The sequence below is a fragment of the Sphaeramia orbicularis genome, chromosome 15, assembly GCF_902148855.1.
Source record: "Sphaeramia orbicularis chromosome 15, fSphaOr1.1, whole genome shotgun sequence".
Classification (NCBI taxonomy): Eukaryota; Metazoa; Chordata; class Actinopteri; order Kurtiformes; family Apogonidae; genus Sphaeramia; species Sphaeramia orbicularis.
The window spans coordinates 35,334,029-35,353,972 of NC_043971.1; the positions used below are offsets into that span (position 1 = coordinate 35,334,029).

The 19,944-nt window shown below is 37.3% G+C and overlaps 1 protein-coding gene across 1 annotated transcript in view; it reads left to right on the forward strand.

Moving 5' to 3' along the window:
• pcsk2 (proprotein convertase subtilisin/kexin type 2) overlaps nt 1–18,565 on the forward strand; it is a 52,475-nt gene extending 33,910 nt beyond the window's left edge. The window contains exons 9-12 of the mRNA XM_030155895.1: nt 3,858–4,073; nt 6,895–6,995; nt 11,572–11,799; nt 17,470–18,565. Of these exons, the coding sequence (XP_030011755.1) occupies nt 3,858–4,073; nt 6,895–6,995; nt 11,572–11,799; nt 17,470–17,959 (1,035 nt within the window). The 3' untranslated portion in view covers nt 17,960–18,565. The remainder of the gene's footprint in view (nt 1–3,857; nt 4,074–6,894; nt 6,996–11,571; nt 11,800–17,469) is intronic.
• Nucleotides 18,566–19,944: the final 1,379 nt, after the last annotated feature.

Consider the following 19,944-nt stretch of genomic DNA (forward strand, 5'->3'; position numbering starts at 1 on the left):
CAGATTTCAGAAAGTGCCCTGCATGACCCCCTCAGAAAATTCTGAAAAAATTCACACTTGTTCACCTACCAGATAAATGAACGCATACAAAATTTTAATGCCATATCTGTAATAGTTTACGAGATACAGCCCTTTAAATTTTTTTTTTTTTTTTTAATTTTGCAAATTTGCTTTTCGGCCAACTTTGAGGAGCTATATCTCCTTAGGTGTTCAAGCCACGCTGCTGAAACTTACTGTCTGGGGTGAAATCCCCTTGAAAAGACCATATTTTGCATCAAAATAATTGTAGGTGCCTTCATGTTTGGTCCATGAGGCTTTGAAATCAAGTGAAAAGGCTAATTCTTCCAAATGTCCTCTCTCTTCAGGCTTGCACTGTGCCATAATGGAGGAATGTAGAGACCTAATGTTTTTTTTGCATGGATTCTTATGGTCAAGATGCAACAATAAACTGAAAAAGACTACATTTCAATGAAAAGTGTTGCTGTGAGGCAATGAATAAAATGGGTCGATTTCAGTTTTTCACAAAAATACTCTTTATTTGAGCACCCAAATTACCATGTGGCCAGTTAATGAAAATTTTGAAATTTTTTACCATGTCTTCATATGTTTCAAGATGTTGTGCACAAAATTTTAGCTTCAGGATAGAACTGGTTCTATTTTTAATATTTTTTTTTTACTGCATGACTATATTTTCTTCAAATTGTATCCAAACATAGGTGTAAATGGCATTTTTAACAGTATAATGACACTGATTATTACACAAATTATGATAATACTTGAGATATTTGAACTAGGGTGTGGAACTGCATGATGGTTCAGATGGAATAATTATAGATTTCCCAGAACTGGCTCAGGTTGATGCCTGTAGTAGACACTTCTCAGAAATTGGATGGAGCTGCTCAGTTGGCCCAATTTCACCAGGGTCAGTGACATAAATGTAGCTAAGATTTCCCAGAATTTTTATGATGCTGGCCAGCCTAATTCAGATCAATCCAACAACACATTTTTCCTCCATGATGAATAAGTTTGTTCAGGATTATGAATAGAATTCCCAAAATTAGGCTGGCGGCACTGATCTGCCTTGGTGGAGGTCTGCACTCTCCAAGTGCTTTTCTAGTTTCAGTATGGACTACAACCACTGCTGCTGACAAACAATTATGTCATACTCGGAGAAATGTTCATTAGAAGTCTTGACCTTGTATGTACAAATGTCGTGACGTAAGTAGTTAGAAAACGTATCAAATTAAGCAGGAATTAAAACAGGTTGTAAAAGTCCACTTGATTGAATAGACAGATATGGAATGAATATACAGATAGCTTTGCAGCACCTGGAGGGTTCAAATTCTAACTTTATGAATTATTAGGGTCCAAATACACAAATAAATGTACCAAAGACTAATAAAAGTGGGTTTAGCAAAATATGACTCCTTTAATTAAATGTTCATCACAGTCATACTTCAAATGACATTTCAGCTGATGCAATGCATAATTATTTCATTAACCTATTTTTTACTTAATACATAATTATTAATTTTTACATATTATTTTTAAGGTATAATCATGAATTTTGAGCTAGAAGAGGTAGAGGAAACACTAAACAAATCTGCTTATTGTTCATTTCCACATGTTCCTAACTTTATAGACTTCTACGACAGCTTGCAGTGTTTCCTAATAATTACCCAAACAATGCTGGGTACTGTTGGATTTCTCCACACACATAATGAACCAATAATGTTTTTTGCACTACTCATGATAATATAACATGACAATAACATAACAATAACAATTATGAACATTGCATTTTGCATTATTTCTTTGTTAAATCATCTGTGTAAGGCCAGGCTTACAGTATGATCAGATGCAGCTCTCCAAGTTACTGAGCAGCTCCTTTATTTTCTTCTCGACAGTTGTTATTAATTTATTTTTAATCTCTAAAATCATGTGCCACATTAAGATCTTCCGTGATATAAGATCATGAGATCACCTGGCCCTTTGTACAAGTCTTTCCTTTTTTAATCTTTTTTTTTCTATATGGATAATGGAATGTTATCACTGTATCGCAGCAGATGTAAAATGACACGTGACATTGGAATTGAACATGAATAATCTCTTGTCAATTCTCAAAAGGTCAGAGTGCAGGTTCTGAGCTTATGGAGCTGATTAGAAATTCTGTTCTGTGTCTTGCTCAAGGACACTTTAGAAAGGTGAAGCTCTCCTCTGCCTGCCGATAGAAGCTTGAGTTTAGGCTTCATGGTTGAAGGGCATTGGTCTTAGGCACACACACACACACACACACACATACAGAACTGCCATGCAAATTGTGCCACTGCCAATTACTTGCTTGATTAATCATCATTCATGGTGTGCGGTGCAGGCAGGTGTGGGCTGCTCTGAAATGACCTCGTCTGAGGCAGGGTAGCTGACAAGAAGCAAAGCCGACTATAATCTCCGATCATGAAAATGCAACTAATCAAGCCGCCACTCTGCAATCTGCCTCTAAGATGCTAAGATCGCTTAAATTTCTTTGCATATGGCGCATGATGCATAGGAATAAAAAAAAAAACGTGATTTGATTTTTATTAAGGAGCACTTTATGTTATGTTCAAACTAGAATAGAATCTTCATCCTGTGCATACTAACTGCGCGCTTATGAACATTTCCTCAGATAATGGAAATGCAGGGCACAATTAACCGTGGAAAATTAAGGCACTTTGTTTGAGTTGTGCTGAAATAAATGGCCTTAAGCCAATGGGGGAGCTCAGTGATGTTCGACGCTCACTTTGCAATTCAATTATGACACATAAATAAGCATTTTGAAGCCACTCCTGTTGTATTTGATCCTTTGTTCTGTGGTTAAATGGAGGGTGAGTTGAAGAAACAGGCGCAGGGTTTGGTGAAGAGGATGTGATCTGTGATACGTATAAATACTTCAAAAAAGAGCAGGCAACAACCTTTGATGATAACACTTACCAGTGGTGTTTATTCTTTGTTGCATTTGTTCTTTATTAGTTGTATATTGTTAGTTTTTTTTAATATATATATAGACCCAAATTATTAGGTTTAATAATATTGTTTTCAGGGATATGGTACTGTGTGAAAGTCTTATATTAGGTTTGTTGTTTTAGCAAGATTATAAAGATATTATTATTATTATTATTATTATTATTATGTACACATGCATTATTAGATACAGGAAATATTAAAAGCAATAATTAGGAAAAAGTCAAGTATTTAGTATGACCTCTCTTTGCACTTTACATGTCTTTAACGGTTTGATTCAGACAGTATCAGATTTTACACCACATTCAACAAATGTCTCACGTTTGTTTTTGTTTTCTTGTTACGGCTGCTTTTTCTCAACAGAACAGAGATAATGCTGATTTTCTTTTTTTTTTCTTGTTTTTTTATACCGTGCACACATTTAATTTCTTTTCCTGTGAAAAACTGAGAAATAAATCTGAATGCTCATTACAACCTTGGCGAAATAACAGCTCAAGGTGCCCTAAGACCTCTGAATAGTGCATAGTTACTAAATGACAGTTACACACTCACACAATAAATGTCCATTGAATTATGAGAATTAAAGATAGAATTAATATCAGACATTTGACTGTTCTGTCTATTTCTCAGTGTTCATTATTCTTAGCTTGATAGAGGATGTAGTTGTGTTTTCACATGGATGCATGACTCAGCTATCCTTTACATATTCCAATAGAAATTCTCTCCTCTGCTTTTACCTTTCACCTCTGCACTATCTTCAGCTAGAAATCAATTTATGCCTCACAGATAATATTTAACTAAAGATCTTGACAGCTGACATGTTTTCTGCTTATTTTTTGGTAATAATAATGTGTCAGGGCCGAGGAGGGAAAGGCAGCATCTACGTGTGGGCATCAGGAGACGGTGGTAGCTATGACGACTGCAACTGTGATGGTTATGCCTCCAGCATGTGGACAATCTCCATCAACTCAGCCATCAATGATGGACGCACGGCCCTGTATGATGAGAGCTGTTCCTCCACCCTGGCATCCACATTTAGCAACGGCCGCAAAAGGAATCCAGAGGCTGGCGTTGTGAGTGTGGATACTACAGATGTGCTTTTATACATATTTACTGTGGTTCCTGCAACTGATAAATCACCTCATTTAGTTTTGTTTATTCAATACATTTTCATAAGCATCAGCATAGTTTATATTTTTTATAGACACTTAAAAAAATCTCTTTTTTTTTCTGAAAATGTGTCCTCATAGAGCTTTATTGAGTGAACCGTAAATAACCATTTTCACTTAGCCCAGCTGGCAGTCTTTCAGGAGACTGGATGAGACCAGGGATAAAGCCTGAGATGATGTTACTGTAACTGGAGGCTGGTTGTGAAAAATGGAGGATTAGCTCCTCTATGACTACCTTCCTGGATGTGTGTTGCTGTGGTTTAGATTTTCAGCAAGGCTAAACTTTCATGGACTGTGTCTATCCAACATCTAAGTTAAAGAGGACGTTTTATTTCTACAAGAAGAAAAGCAAGTTTCTTAACCCTGTAAAGCCTGAACCATTAAATCATTGACAGAAAAATTCAGTTCTTTGAAACTGGAGCCTTTATTGGTCCTTCTGAACAACCAAAAAATTATTTTTCAGTAGAATAGAATAGAATAGAATAGACTTTATTTGCCATTTGCACAGATACATCGCAGTATAGGTACATTGGAATTCTTGTGCGTTTCACTGAGTCACGGAATCCAAGGAAAAAAAAAAAGACATGAACAAAAACAGAAACAAAACATAAGCACAGCTAAAACATATAAAAACAGTTATTGCACAAACACAAATACACACTTGTAAAATAGAGTACTGTATCATATAATAATAATAATAATAATAATAATAATAATAATAATAATAATAATAATAATAATAATGATAAAAGTACTGGAAGGTAAAAACAAGCTATTGCACATTTGAACTGAAGTACATCAAATAGCAATTTCCATGTATGAGTTTTAATTTTGTATCATATTTGATACATCGGGTGTCAATGCTCAAATATTATCATTTTTGAACAAACAAAAACATTATATAACACTGACATGTCAAACAAATTGGTAATTCCTTTTCAAAATTGGCAAAGTTGTAATTCCTCCTCCCTGGTGGAATATCCATGTATTGCATGTATCTAATTGTAAACATCAGGATTTTCAAGAAAAAAATATCACACTGATCATGTAGAGGGCTTCAAAACTCCTGTATCAAATATGATACGTTTGGCGTTGTAGGATTAAATTGCACTGGTCTACAAGTAAAATGCTTCCAGAATAAAAGTAGTGAAACTTCCAGTGATGTCATATATAGAAGGACCAGACAGTTAAGATCCACTGCATAAGCAGTAGTCCACACCGTAGCACTACCACAATTTATCTCAGTGGCTCTGGGGATGGGTATCAAATTGTGTTTTTGTTTTTCTGCCCCCTTCTTTTTTTCTTCTTTTTTTCTCACTTTATCAGTGTTGTTTTCTTTTCATTTCTGATTGTGCATTTGTTACGTTGATATCAAAAATTAAGCATAATGTACCAATCAGGGGATCTCAAGTCTGTACTATGACAAGGCTTCACAATAAATAAAATATCTGAAAAAACATAAAACATAAAGAAAAATTAAGTCAAAAGTGGTAGTTGGTAGAAAGAGTCTTGGGTCAAAATGTGAAATTTTGAGAATTAACGAGAGAATGGATTTTATTCGGAAGGAATGTTTGTCTCATAGTAACCAGATCTACCTCTAAACAATGTCTGTACATTACAATACATTCACTTTACAGGTTCTATCTAGTGGAACATTTATAAATACATTGTATAACTGTACATAAACCAGCATATATGTGTAATAACACACCATTATATATATTGAAAACATGAGCTAACCAGCACTTTTGCCATTTGTTTTCTGATTCACCTTATTAAAGTATGTAAGATTTAGCACATTTAATGTCTGAAGCAGATATTTTCTTACAAACTATAGAGCAGCGCGGTTTGTGCCTTGATTAGTAACAATGCAAATTTAACACATTGTATTTGAAGCCTGAATCTTGGATCTTAGTGTATTTGTAGTGGTATTATCTTTGAGTGGAACTATCTTTGAATAGGTGCTTTTGTGCTGTATATAACTGGAAAATGAAGAATTGAGCTGTCCAAGGCCATCTAATGACAGACTTTCTCATGTATGTATGGGTTGGTACTATGACTGGCTCATGGGTAATTCAGCGTTTACTGAGAATCGTGTCACCAGTCGGTGATCCCTGAGAAAATGAGCAAGTGAGTCACTTCATGCACAGTCCATACTTTGACTTGAAAAGGTAGACTGCTGCAGCATGACACATCCCCCTCAACAATTGGCTGACCTTCATGGTTAATGTGAGGAAAATGCATGCTCTTAGATCTCGGCGCCTGCTGTCAATGTTCACTGACATTCTAATACTATACTTGTGTGTAAAGAGAATTTCCTTGCCTACAAAGCAGTGTTTGTGTTGTGATTATGCAAATCACCCTTGGCTGTTGACAGAGCCACGTATCTTCCCTAGGGTTTCCCCTCTCTAATTGCATTCAATCTGTTATCATTTTTAATTAAGTACCAAATTAAATAAATAAATGTTTATCCAGTAAATATAAATATAACGTGTACTAGGATGGAACTGCTCAGCTGTTCTGATCTTTGCAGACTCTGTACAATTTTCTGCATGTTTTATGTTTTGAAATCCATAATGTGAATACCATATATCTCACACAGGTACAGAAAATGAAAGCACTTACCCAGAAAATCCATTCAGTTTAGTTACACTCTCTGTTCTGCCTGACTTCTGCCTGTTTATAGCCTATTTCTTTGTTTCCTGTCGTGTTGTTATTATGACAGGCAACCACAGACCTGTACGGGAACTGCACTCTGCGTCATTCAGGAACCTCAGCTGCAGCTCCAGAGGCAGCGGGAGTCTTCGCTCTGGCTCTTGAAGCCAAGTACGTAATCTACTGTTCCTTCTCCACACCTTATTAAATGCTTTCTTTTCCTTATTGTACACTGCCTGTCAAAAAAATCAGATGAAACATGTCATAAGTTCACAATAACCATGCATTCAGCTACATATTGCACAAGTAATGAACAGTGTTTGGCTGATTTAATTTGACATCTTAAATTGAAAGAGAACTGTGTACTAGCAATATCTGTCTTTCCCAGAGCAACCATTGAGCAGCCTTGAGCTTTCATTTCACGGTGATGTTTTGTTTCCATTTGTTGAATGATCTGTTAGATCTTTTTCTCTCTGTGTCTGAGCCTCTCAAATGCTCAAATCATCCCTTCAGTTTTTTTTTTTTTTTTTTTTTTTTACAATAATGGCTATTTATCACAATCTGGAATCTAAAACGTGAAACAGCACTTATACTGTCGCCCACACAGCACAGACTCTTCGTGCTAAAGCCAAGGACACAAATCACATTTGGACCAGTGCTCTTTATATCCTGATACAAAGCTGAAAACACAGCTTTATATCCCACAGGTTCACTCAGGGCTCATGGTTTATTTATTACTGCTCTCCTTATTTGCAAGGATCACTTCCAGCAAAGGTGTACAATGAAATGTGCTGCAGTATTCATCTTAACTTGCTAAAATATGGAACCATTCATCTGTTATTATCACTTTGCTACAAATTGGATTTTTAACTGGGTTTGAAAATTAATGCCAACTTATGCTACTAAAACCCACGCACACTATCAGAGAAATGTAATATATATTTAAAACCTGGTAAACCACTACTTCTCACATCCCAGAGGGGATCCTTTCTCTCAGATGCCCCATTTCTCACATTAAATGCTGACAGAACACTGTTGCTGCTACCTGACACTACCAAGTGGAGCTGAGCAAAGACACAGTGTTTGCTTTGCACACACAATAATGATGTTGCTGTTGGGAGGAGCGGACGCTCACCCTGTCCGGCAGCAAATAACCCACGATGCTGTTAGAATGAGTGCACGGCCTTTTTACTGCCCAAACACACTTAAACCATGCAATAGCAAGAGGCAGTGAGTCAGAAAGGGGCGCAAAGCTGTCACCATACACAGCCAAGATAATGAAGAGAGACAAAGGCAGCCATCTGCCTTCCAAAACTCACACACTCTGATATTACATATGCACTTGGACATGGTTTTCATTACTATGATTTACAGTTTACTGGATATTTCACAACCTTTATGGGCACTTTTTCTTCTCTAAAAGCATAATAAAAACAAGATAATCATCAAACTGATTGCTAAGATTTGCTGTTAGACAAGTACATAAATAGATTTTAACCCTCAAAGACTTAAACAACTGCAGTCCAAAAACATCGACTGATCTAAAATGTGTAATAATTTTTGAACTACTAATCATGTCACTGCATTTAAATAATTTAGGTAAGATGCAGTTTCTCAGAGGCATCAGATATGACTAATTTAGACATTCAGAGGCTCCGGAGTGAACATGGAAATTTGATAGAATAGTCTTTGAATTGAGCTTTTATGAACATCTATATGATCAGTGAATTAAATTCAGATTCAGATTCAGACTACTTTAATAATCCCCGAGGGGTAATTCAGTTCACAGTTACCCTGCCTTATTGAACGTCCAAAAAATTAGGGAACAAACAAACAAATGTAAAGCATTCATAGCACCATATGACAGCCACATACACATTCATCTGTCAGTACCCATAGAACAGCAACTGGGCAATAAGTTCAACAGTAAAAGGACTGAGATGCTAAGAAACCATAAAAACACAATAAACAGCAAATCAGCCTCAGTCACTTCCCAGCGTTTAGCAGCCTGACAGCTGAGGGACTAAATGAGTTGGAGTATGTTTGTTTTCTTAGAGGGTGCATAGTAACGCCACCCAGAGGGCATGAGAGAAAAGTCAGGGAAGAAAATGTGTCCAGGCTGATCGATAATTCCTCTGGCTTTCTGAACCACATGTTTCTCCCAGAGTGAGCTCAGGTCTGTCAGCTGAACTCCAAAAATCTTTGAGCAGGCTTTAATGGTCTGGTTCAGACTGTTTCTGTCCTTTATTGACAGTCCATGGAACCAGCAAATGAATGAAAATGTTAAAAGACTTTCATTAAAGAATGATAAAAACAAGATAAAATGCCCTCAGAAACACTAAAAGAGCTCAGCTTCTGCAACAAGTAGATCCTTTGTTGACCTCGTTTGACTACTGACCCTGTGTTCTGAACAAACTTTAGGTCAAACACAGTTCCAAGATACTTGTAGGAGTCCATGATTTGTACATCTTCACCATGGATGATGCTACCTCCAGGTGAAGGCACCCTAAATATTGGGAAATACCTGATTTTCACTGAAAAATGCCAAATGCAGAGGATATCAATATAATAAATGGTGATAAATTCATATTCATATTCATTTGGATGAGACCTCAAAAATAGCTGTAGATATTTAAGGTTAAAAAAGCTAAAGTTGTCTAAATTTATTTAGAAGAGAAAACTATTGAGTAAATAACCAAACTTGTAGCGGCTGATTTACAAAGTTTTCCAGTGCAATGACAGACTATTATGTAATGTTTATTGTACCCATGCTCCCTTTTATCTACAAATGAAATTAGATAAAGTAATCTTCCTCCATCTTTGTCTTGTTTTGCCTTTGGTTGTGGAGCCCCTCATGTTTCATGGACTGATGTACTTATCACCTTTTTAGAAACCTGCTGTCATTCAGATGTTACTAGTGGCTACTGTAGCTCTATGATATTGTAGCAGAGGTGGAAGCTTGACAGGAAGTTAACTTTGAGTAAAGTATAAGTACAAGTTATAATTCTAATTGAACAAGTAGAACTTTACATGTTGAATAAATCAGTTGCAACAGGATGGCCATTGCTCTGCCTATGGCTCTCAGTCAGAGTGCAACTTTACAAATTACAAAAATACAAAAAAAATAAACAAAAAGGCCAATAAACATTGCCATTAAGTCAAAACTAATACTAACACAACAACCCCGCTGAACTCTTGCACATAAAAATAACACATTTACAACAAAATGCCCACTACCCACAATGCACTGCGGCAAACATGCCACAATATGTTGCGTCTGCATTGTCATCACCATGTGTCCATGTGCAGTAGGCACATTGAACGTCATGTAATGTCATGAAAGGCAAATTAATTGAATCATTTGGCTGTTGAATGGGTCTGATTGACTTTGGCTACGTTCAGACTGCAGGCAAATGTGGCCCAAATCCGATTTTTTGCCCATATGTGACCTGTATCCGTTTTGTTAAAGACAGTTTGAACAGTGCAAACAACACTGATTTTTTCAAATCTGACCCAGGCCACTTTCATATGGGGTCCTAAATTCGATATGTATCTGATATTTTGTAATGTGACTTCAGTCTGAACGGCCAGGTCGCATTTGTCCGACCTTTACATCATTGAAATGCAACAAACATCACAATTTTACGTCCCAGGGGGAGAAGTGGTGGAAAAAACATATTTACTTCCGTAAACAGTGCGTGTCAGCATGGTCACGGATTACGTCAGGACCTCTTTTGTGCATGTGGGTCACTTCAGGGTCACATTCAGTTCATACTCAAAACTGATAGAAGTCGAATTTAATGTGTAATATGAATGAGCAGACAAAAAAAATCAGATTTCACCAAAAAATCCAAATTGTGTATTAAGACCTGCTGTCTGAATGTAGCCTTTGTTTTGTAAAACATGAGTCACTACCATTTAACCCATAAAGATCCAAACAGCCACTGCCAACCAAAACTATCTACTGATCTAAACTGTGTAATACCTGTTGATCCACGAACCCTATCAATCCATGTTAATAATTGGTGTAAAATACAGTTATTGATCTTTCATGGTCATCAGATATGACCCATTTGGATGTTCAGAGGCTCCATAGTTACTGTGGAAACACCATCATCTTCTACAACATTGATTCACCAGTAAAACCCATGGAGTTGGATCAGTGACAGTGGATGGAGACACTGGGTTTATGTTCAGTTAATGAGAGATTGAACTGAAAAAGACACTTTTTCCTCCAATTTATCTGTTTTTGACAAAATAACCCTCAACTTTAATTTGAGCTTTTATCAACATCAATTATAATCAGTAAATTAAATGTAGAAAAATATTAGATTTTCACTTAAGAATGCAAAATACTGATCATATTATTAGAATAAATGGTGATAAGTCACTTAAGAAAAGTTAAAAATAGAGAAAAAATCATTTGGGAAAGGCCATTAGAGTAGCACTGGGTCTTTAATGGTGAAGTATGATTAGATACATGGGCTTGGAAATCATCTCAGTAATTTCACAGTGATTAATTTGTTCTAAGTAGAACTCTTGAACCTCTTGTGAAAGTTCCTGTTTTTATTTTATTTTCAAAAAATATTTATCATGGAAAAAATAAAAAATAGTTATCATGTAACCGAATACAAACATGATTACAATATTATACTGTTTCTCTGTTTCACTAACAACCCTCAAGTGTATATGTGTCTGACTCAACCATATTTTCTTTTCCACTCACTGTGCCCACTCTCAAACACAGTCCCAATCTGACATGGAGAGACATGCAGCACCTCTCAGTCCTGACCTCCAAGAGAAACCAGCTCCATGATGAGGTGCACCAGTGGAGGAGGAATGGAGTGGGTCTTGAGTTCAACCACCTGTTTGGCTACGGTGTACTGGATGCGGGGGGGATGGTGAAAATGGCCAAGGAGTGGAAGACTGTGCCTGAACGTTTTCACTGTGTAGCAGGATCCATCCAGGAGATCCAGTGAGTTACATTTGTACTAATGCAAACGGAATCCTCTGGATGCATGATGACATTATTTGTACCAGATGTGTTAAAAGTAGTATTTCATTTTAATTTTTCATGTCTTATAGAATAGGTGTCGCATTCTGCAATCCTTCATTGTTGCATCGTCTCAGTCTCTGTCCTCATTTTGCAGAAATCTAGTTGTATTTAAGACATCATTCTTCCTCATCCACTCTATGTCCACCCACAGCTACAGTATCTCCCCTCACATCATCACATCTTCCTTTTCTCATCTGTTCTGTTTCCTTTCCTTTCCTCTCTTTGTGTCTAGCCTCTCATACCACTCTCTCTTCTCTTCCTTTTCTGCGATCTGTGTGTCTCATTCTCTCCAGACTCTGAGGGCTCTGCTATTCATCCACATATCCATCAGACCTTGAGGCTCAGAGCTCCTGTGTGTGATGCTCGCTCGGTGGTTTCATGTGGCTTGCCCTCATATTGACTCTAATTAGAGTGCCACAAATGGCTCAGCGTGACATGCCCTGGAAACACTGTCAAACAGATTGACTGACATGCAGGAAGGGTTCCAGGTGGAGGTGTGTGTTGGTGTAAACATCTTTAAATATGTAGCTCAAGCTTTAAAACACATATGCCGTGGAGTGTGGGAAATCAAGTGTGCTGAAATGAGTGTATTTTAAAAAGACAGTCTCTTAACAGCACTCCTTAGACAATGTGGTCAAGGCAACATGTTGTGAGAATATGTGTGTGTGTGTGTGTGTGTGTGTGCGCGCGTGTGCGCGCGCGCGTGCGTGGATGCGTGCATGTGTGTGTGTGTGTGTGTGTGTGTGTGTGTGTGTGTGTGTGTGTGCTCATGCTCCCTTAAGTGCAGCCATATATAAAAGGAGCATCCAAAAGAGTCAGGTGGCTTGTAATGTATCCCCAGGCACATCTCTTACAAATGTTGTAGAGACTTCCCTTCCGCAGCCCAATTCTTTTACCTTCCCTGATCATTTGGGACTTGCAGTGGGAGATGCAGTTAGTGGCTTCTTGCTCTGGCAGCCTTCAATACTTGAACAGAATAATGGCTCAAATAGGTAGTGTTTATGAGGCAGTAATGCTAATGGCACCATCTCTCCTCTTCAAGCTATTTTGAGCTGTGAGTGTGTCGCTGGCGGTGTTGTTCTATCCTTTTTTTCATCAGTTCGCTGTTTCCACAGCAGCACCATGGGGTTGCTGCTGCCTCTATTGTGGTAGAGCTATAATTACAACAAGCCCAACTCTGATGATAGTGTATCACCGGAGAAAGAAGACATAAACACTAACGGAGCCAGGCTCACAAACACACAGCTCAGCACTGATCTGATAGCTGCTCTGCCTGGCTGCAGCTTACTTAGCTGGAGGAGAACTTCTCATTATCAGTGATGCTGGCACACAGTGCCCTGCTGTGTGTTGGGGTTGTTTTTAATCTCCACCGGTCCTGCCCTTCAGAGGCATCCCTTTCCCTCCTCTATGACCGACTGCTGTAATTACTCTCGCACATTATCTGATGGGAACCATGGCACCTCCTGTGCAGAAAATCATTATGGGAGGTCAGAACGGATCCACGCACACTGACTCACAGATTTGGTTAGACTCATAGTGATTCTACATTCTAATATTAATGAACAATAACACTGGATGTTTGGTTTGGAGTCAGGGAGTCCTACCCATATTTTCATCTAGCCTTCCAAATGTTTATATGGAAAGATTTTTGAGGAGCACACTTAAATAAGTAGAAGCACTCGGAGAGCACAGACCTCTGCCAAGGCAGATCAGTGACACCCCCCCCGGATCACCACCAAAATTTAATCATTTGTTCCTTGTGCTAGTATCAACATTTCCTGAAATTTTCATCCAAATCCATCCATAACTTTTTGAGTTATCTTGCACACAGACAGACAGACAGACAAACCAATGCTGGCAAAAACATAACCTTCTTGGCGGAGGTAAATATCAATTAAACATTGTCTAATCAAAAGCAGTTTAATAACTCTCTATGTTGAAAAATATACATGAAACTTGTTGAAAAATTGAAAAATATACACATTTAAATTCTGTTTCAACCATTTTAAAATGCAGACAAAGCATACAGTGAAGTTTCAGAAATACATTTTAGCTTCCTCTTTATAAAAAAGGAAGAAAAAAATACAATCATGCAGAAAAATGGAGTTTACAGTCCAAACTCCCATTTGAATAAGTAACTGCAAAAATAAGACTTAAAATTACATTTTGGTCTTCTTGTGTGCTTTGCATGGAACAGTAATTTTTGGGTTTTGTTACCTACTAATGTCTTAACAAACTGTTCTGTTCAGTGGAAATTGTGGTAAATGGAGAATAAATTTATAGAAGTAATGAAAATTAAGCTTGAATTATAAACTTGCAGTGTCTGTGGTAAAGTAGAGAGTAGCATGTACATAAAGAGGTCATGTTTATGTTCATGATTAAAAAGAACCGGGTTTGCTTTTGGTTTTGCGTTTCTTCTCAGTATATGCTGTAAGATGTAATTTAACTGTAAAATAACCCACTGTGAATTGTCCCGTTTTTCCAGGAACAGTAATTCTCTTAATCAGCCCTTAACTCACCAGTGCACTCATCTCTCTGTGCTCAGCATAGTGTTCTATTAATCATTTGTCTAACTGAGTGCTGTTGTACACGTCTCTCCCAGTCAGAGTTCTTTTGTCCTGTTTTTTTTTTGTCTCCTCATCCCCTATTTCCCACCGTATGTGTTGTAGCCTCACAGCCTCTGATAATGTTATTAAGTCTGCTCGTAGCCTTTAGCCACCACCCTTGTCCTGCTGGGTTCCTACTTTTCTTTCCATCAGCCATAGAGATGGGATCAGCAGTGTGCCGACGTGACTACAAAGTAACAACAATCACAATCTGTGCTCTGTTCGAAGCCATTTTGACAAGAAAAAATATCATCCATAGTCTACATCAAATAATACACACATACATAGCTAAATGGTAAACACACTGAGACTCTCATAGTACAGTGAAATACTGCATAAACCCACAGGAAGCACATATAGAGCAGTGGTTCCCAACCTTTTTTGGCTTGTGACCTCATTTTAACATCACAAATTTCTGGCGACCCCAGACATTCAAAACGGAGACATTTGTTTTGGCTAAAATTAATTTGTTTTTGATCATGTAATAGTTTGCTATACTATGTTGCAAGTAAACATTAATTTTAGACAACATTTAGGCTATATATTATAATTTTTTATTGGTAAGTTTTAATTTTTTAATTTTTTTTTATCAATTATTACAAATTTCAGGCGACCCCACATGGGGTCCGGACCCCAAGGTTGAAAAACAGTGTTCCCAGTCCCCTTTTTAAGTTGTTTGGTACAGTCTGTTCTTTCTCAAACTGATAAAATCTTGTGCCACAAACATCTGACGCCAGTTGTACACATCTGAATGACAGGGTTAAACCAGTGGCAACCCCAGACATTCAAAATGGAGACATTTGTTTTAGCTAAAATTAATTTGTTTTTGATCGTGTAATAATTTGCTATAATATGTTGCAAATAAACATTAATTGTAGACAAAATTTAGGCTATATAATGTCAATTTTTATTAGTAAGTTTTATTTTTTTATCATTTACTGCAAATTTCAGGCAGCCCCAGTTGAATTCCAGGCGACCCCACATGGGGTCCTGACCCCAAGGTTGAAAAACACTGATATAGAAGGAACTGTTCATCATCTTAACATTCCAACTGAACCCAACCTTTACATCATATAAAATAGTGATTATGACACAATTATTACACAGATTGACTTGTAACTGAGTTTAGTATAAATGAAAAAAATATTTTTGATATGAAATTAGTTACAGAGTATTTATTTCCATGAGCAGTAATATGTGCGTGTTGGAAGAATACCAGACCAGATAGGACACAGGTGTCAAACATGCGGCCCAGGGGCCAAATTGTCCAGTCTGACCCATGGGATTAATTTGTGAAATGTAAAAATTGCACTGAAGATATTAATCATTTTAGTTCAGGTTCCACATACAGACCAATTTAATCTCAAGTGGGTTGGATCAGTAAAATACTATCATAATAACCTATAAATACTCATAACTCCAAATGTTTCTCTTCTAAATGTAAACATTTTTATGTCATTTTACTGTATTTACACTAAAACAATCACTTCACAAAAAAACACAAATAACCTGAACAAATATGAAAAATTTGAAATATCTGAAGTGTAAGTTTACCAATATTCTGCCTCTTTATTAAATGTTTTGTGTGTTTGTTGATCCACTGTGATCTGTAAGTTGTAGTTTGCATGTGTAAATGATAAACTGAGACATAATATTGTTGAAATTGCACTTAGTTTTCTTAAGAATTTCAGTTTGTTCATGTCATTCACATTGTTTTAAAGGATAGCTGGTAGATGCAAACATTGTCATCGCATAATTTTACTTTTTTTGCTCTAAAACATAGAAGAAAATTTGGAGTTGAGATTATTTATATATTATTATGTTATTATGTCACTAGTCTGGCCCACTTCAGATCAAATTTGGCTTAATGTGGCCCCTGAACTAAAATGAGTTTGACACCCCTGAGACAGGACATGTACAGGGTGACACAAAAAAACGGGAACTTTTTAACAATCCAATAAAACCAAGAGTGATGGAAGAAAAATATTTTATTCATAGTAATTGAAACCTTAAACCATGCCATTTAAGAAACAATGATGGAATTTTCATTTTTTAAAAATGACTTCCTGTAGATGGCGTCCTCCTGTACGAATGCATTCTTGAAATCTGCTGTTGAGATTCCTCATTGCCCACTGCAACATCTCAGCTGGGATACTGTGAATTTCATCCTGAATTCTCTGTTTTAACTCATCCAGAGTTCTTGGTCGAGTCGTGTACACTTTACTCTTGAGATAGCGCCACAAGAAAAAATCACAAACGGACAAATCTGGCGATCTAGGGGGCCAGGGAACGTTACCAAATCTTGAGATCACACGGTTACCGAACAATTCTCGCACAGCCGCCAATGGTTACTAAAATGGGGGTGTGTTTACTTGCTCAAGGTCACTGTCTCGCAGTGCTGCCACTTGCTCATGTCTGCCAATACGCACTTCAAAAATTCCCGTTTTTTTGGGTCACCCTGTAATTTTTAAAAAATGAAAATTCCATCATTGTTTCCTAAATGGCATGTTTTGAGGTTTCAATTACTATGAATAAAATATTTTTCTACCATCACTCTTGGTTTTATTGGATTGTTAAAAAGTTCCCGTTTTTTTGTGTCACCCTGTATATTGTATTTAATGTCCAGTATATGGCTACAAATGCATAAGTTTTCTGTTTATTGTCCAACTGAATAGCTGTTTTGCTATGAGGACATACTTTTAGAAATGGAGGTTGATTTTCTGCCAGTGTAGGATGTGCTCAGAGAAAAATAGGTCAAGCATTTACTGAGGCTTTTAAAGAACGGGAGAACAAGATGTAAACCTCTGTCTGAGCTACAGGGACGACTAAAACCTTCATAAAAGGATGAAATTCTTCCTCTTATTCCTGTTCTGTCTTCGGGTATTTCCTTTCTGATGATATGCTGTTAATCCAGTTGGATGTTTGTCTACTTTTGTTTTTCTTTTTTTTTAATACTCCTGCTTGTTCTTCCATTTGTCTGCAGTAAAATCCAATCTGGAAATAAGCTGGTGCTGGCCATCACCACTGAAGCCTGCCAGGGGAAGGACAACTTTGTCCGCTACCTGGAGCACGTTCAGGCGGTGGTAACGGTCAACGCCAGCCGCCGTGGCGATCTCAACATCAACATGACCTCACCCATGGGCACCAAGTCCATCCTGCTGAGTCGAAGACCCCGCGACGATGACTCCAAGGTGGGCTTTGATAAATGGCCCTTCATGACCACCCACACCTGGGGAGAGGACCCACGTGGAACCTGGGTCCTGGAGGTGGGCTTTCAGGGTGAGGAGCCACAGCGAGGAGTCCTGAAGGAGTGGACCCTCATGCTACATGGAACACAAAGTGCCCCTTATATAGACCAGATAGTACGTGATTATCAGTCCAAACTTGCCATGTCCAAAAAGGAAGAGCTGGAGGAAGAGCTGGACGAGGCGGTGGAGAGAAGTCTGAAGAGTTTGATGAGTAAAAACAACTAAAACCCCATCTGCATGTCGCCAACTCGTAGACTCTTGTCTTATATTTATCCCTCTTAGCAATCTTGCTCTATCCTTGTCTAAATTTCACCGCATCTCCTCAGTTCTCCTCACTCTCTCTCTCGCTTTTTACCCTCCCTTTTGTCTACCTCTCTCGCCCCTCCTTTTTGTTCTATAGTGTTTCAATTAGTCCCCAACCTTCGATGAATGTCTCTTGTAATCCAGTCATAATAAAAGTGTAACCTTCGATAATCTACATAGACAAAGAAAACTATATCACCGGGATTATGTTTTTTACACTAGAGAATTGTACATAAACCAAATATAATCCACACTTTCCTGCTTTTGCTTTAACTGCCCTGCACTTCTCTTCTGCCAACTGTTGTACAGTTTGTGACTGTAAATGATTTTCTGTGTCATTCTACTTAAAGTTTAATATCTTGCAAACAGAGCAGTGATACTTCTTTCTGTTTATATTTTTGTGACAAGCACTGTTTATATATATACAAGGAAAGGAATGTGAGATTTATTTTGCAGCCTGTGGTCTTCAGTTCATATTTCATAATCTTTGACGTATACTATAATAAATCTATCCAGCTGTTTATTAAAGCGCTCGAGTGATTTGCAACACACTCCTGAACATCCTGAGTAACACATGCCATTCACTGTCTTTTCAAAGTCCAAAACGTACGAGTAAAGACAGAATGTGGAAGGACGGTCCATTTGGGTTGTGCTCTATAGGACCTTATTCTGGGAAAATAAATTATACTAATTATACTAGTCAATGGTGAAAGTGAGGTAATTTTTGATTCCATTAGAATTACACTTTCATTTATGCATATGATGTTTGTCAATTTAAAAAATGATTTCACAAGTCAAGAAAGTTGAAGTTTGGAATTCTCTCCAGCTGTCATCTTAGTGATTTTCACTTCTTTTAAGACTTATTCACCTCTCTCTCAATGAACAAGGTGAAGTATGTTGAGATAATGAGTTTTTATGTTAGTTTATCACATGAGACAAGAGACACAGTCCATTGAGCTGTTTCATACACACCTAACTACAGTCACGGAAAAAATTATTAGACCATCAAAAGTCATCAAAAATATGCAATCAAGTACTAACTCCTGTGTGTATCGTGACTAAAACAGACAGAAAAGAAAACATGGAATGCCTAAAAGCACTGTTTTTGGCAGTACAACGCCATCGATATTGATTTTGGTTATTATCAAAAAACATGGAAAATTAAACTCTTTTGAGCTATTTTTGTTATCGTTATATTTATCCAAACAAATGTACCTTTAGCTGTACCAGACATTAAAATGAACAACAAATTGAGGAAAACAAGGAGTGGTTTAATAATTTTTTCCACGACTGTATGTACTGTATGTCGTATGTACAAATGCCATTCATTAGTTTTATGAACTTAGATCCCATGGTGCACACCTGAAGGGTTAAGACTTCACCTCTCTGTTGTCTGGTCAAAGGTTCAGTGTGTAAGATACTCTGCCATCTAGTGGTGAAGATGCAGACTGCAACTAACTGAATTGTCTATGTTTCAAATGGTGGGTGCTAAAAAAAGAACAAGAAAAAAAAAGTGGAAAGGCCTCATTTTGATTTGTTCATTCTGGGTTGTACAGTATTTTTTGGATATACGTTAACTCTCTCTGGTCTCTCGACACTCAAACACAATGATGGCAGTGAACCTTCATGCTGGATGCCACCGACAATAAAATGGAAAAAGGGAGAAAAAGAAGTCCATTAGAAACATGAATGTGGTAAATGGAAGGAACACCTCTTTACCTAGAAACATCTCATTGTAAAATAATAAAAACACAACAATTTGCATATGCAGTTAATTATACACAAATTATTATGAATATCATTATGAATATTTAAGGTCTATAACTTTTTTCAGTTGAATCCCCTAAACTTCCAAAAGTCTCACTCACTAGACCTTTTTGAAAAAATAAAAACAGATCAGAGAAGTG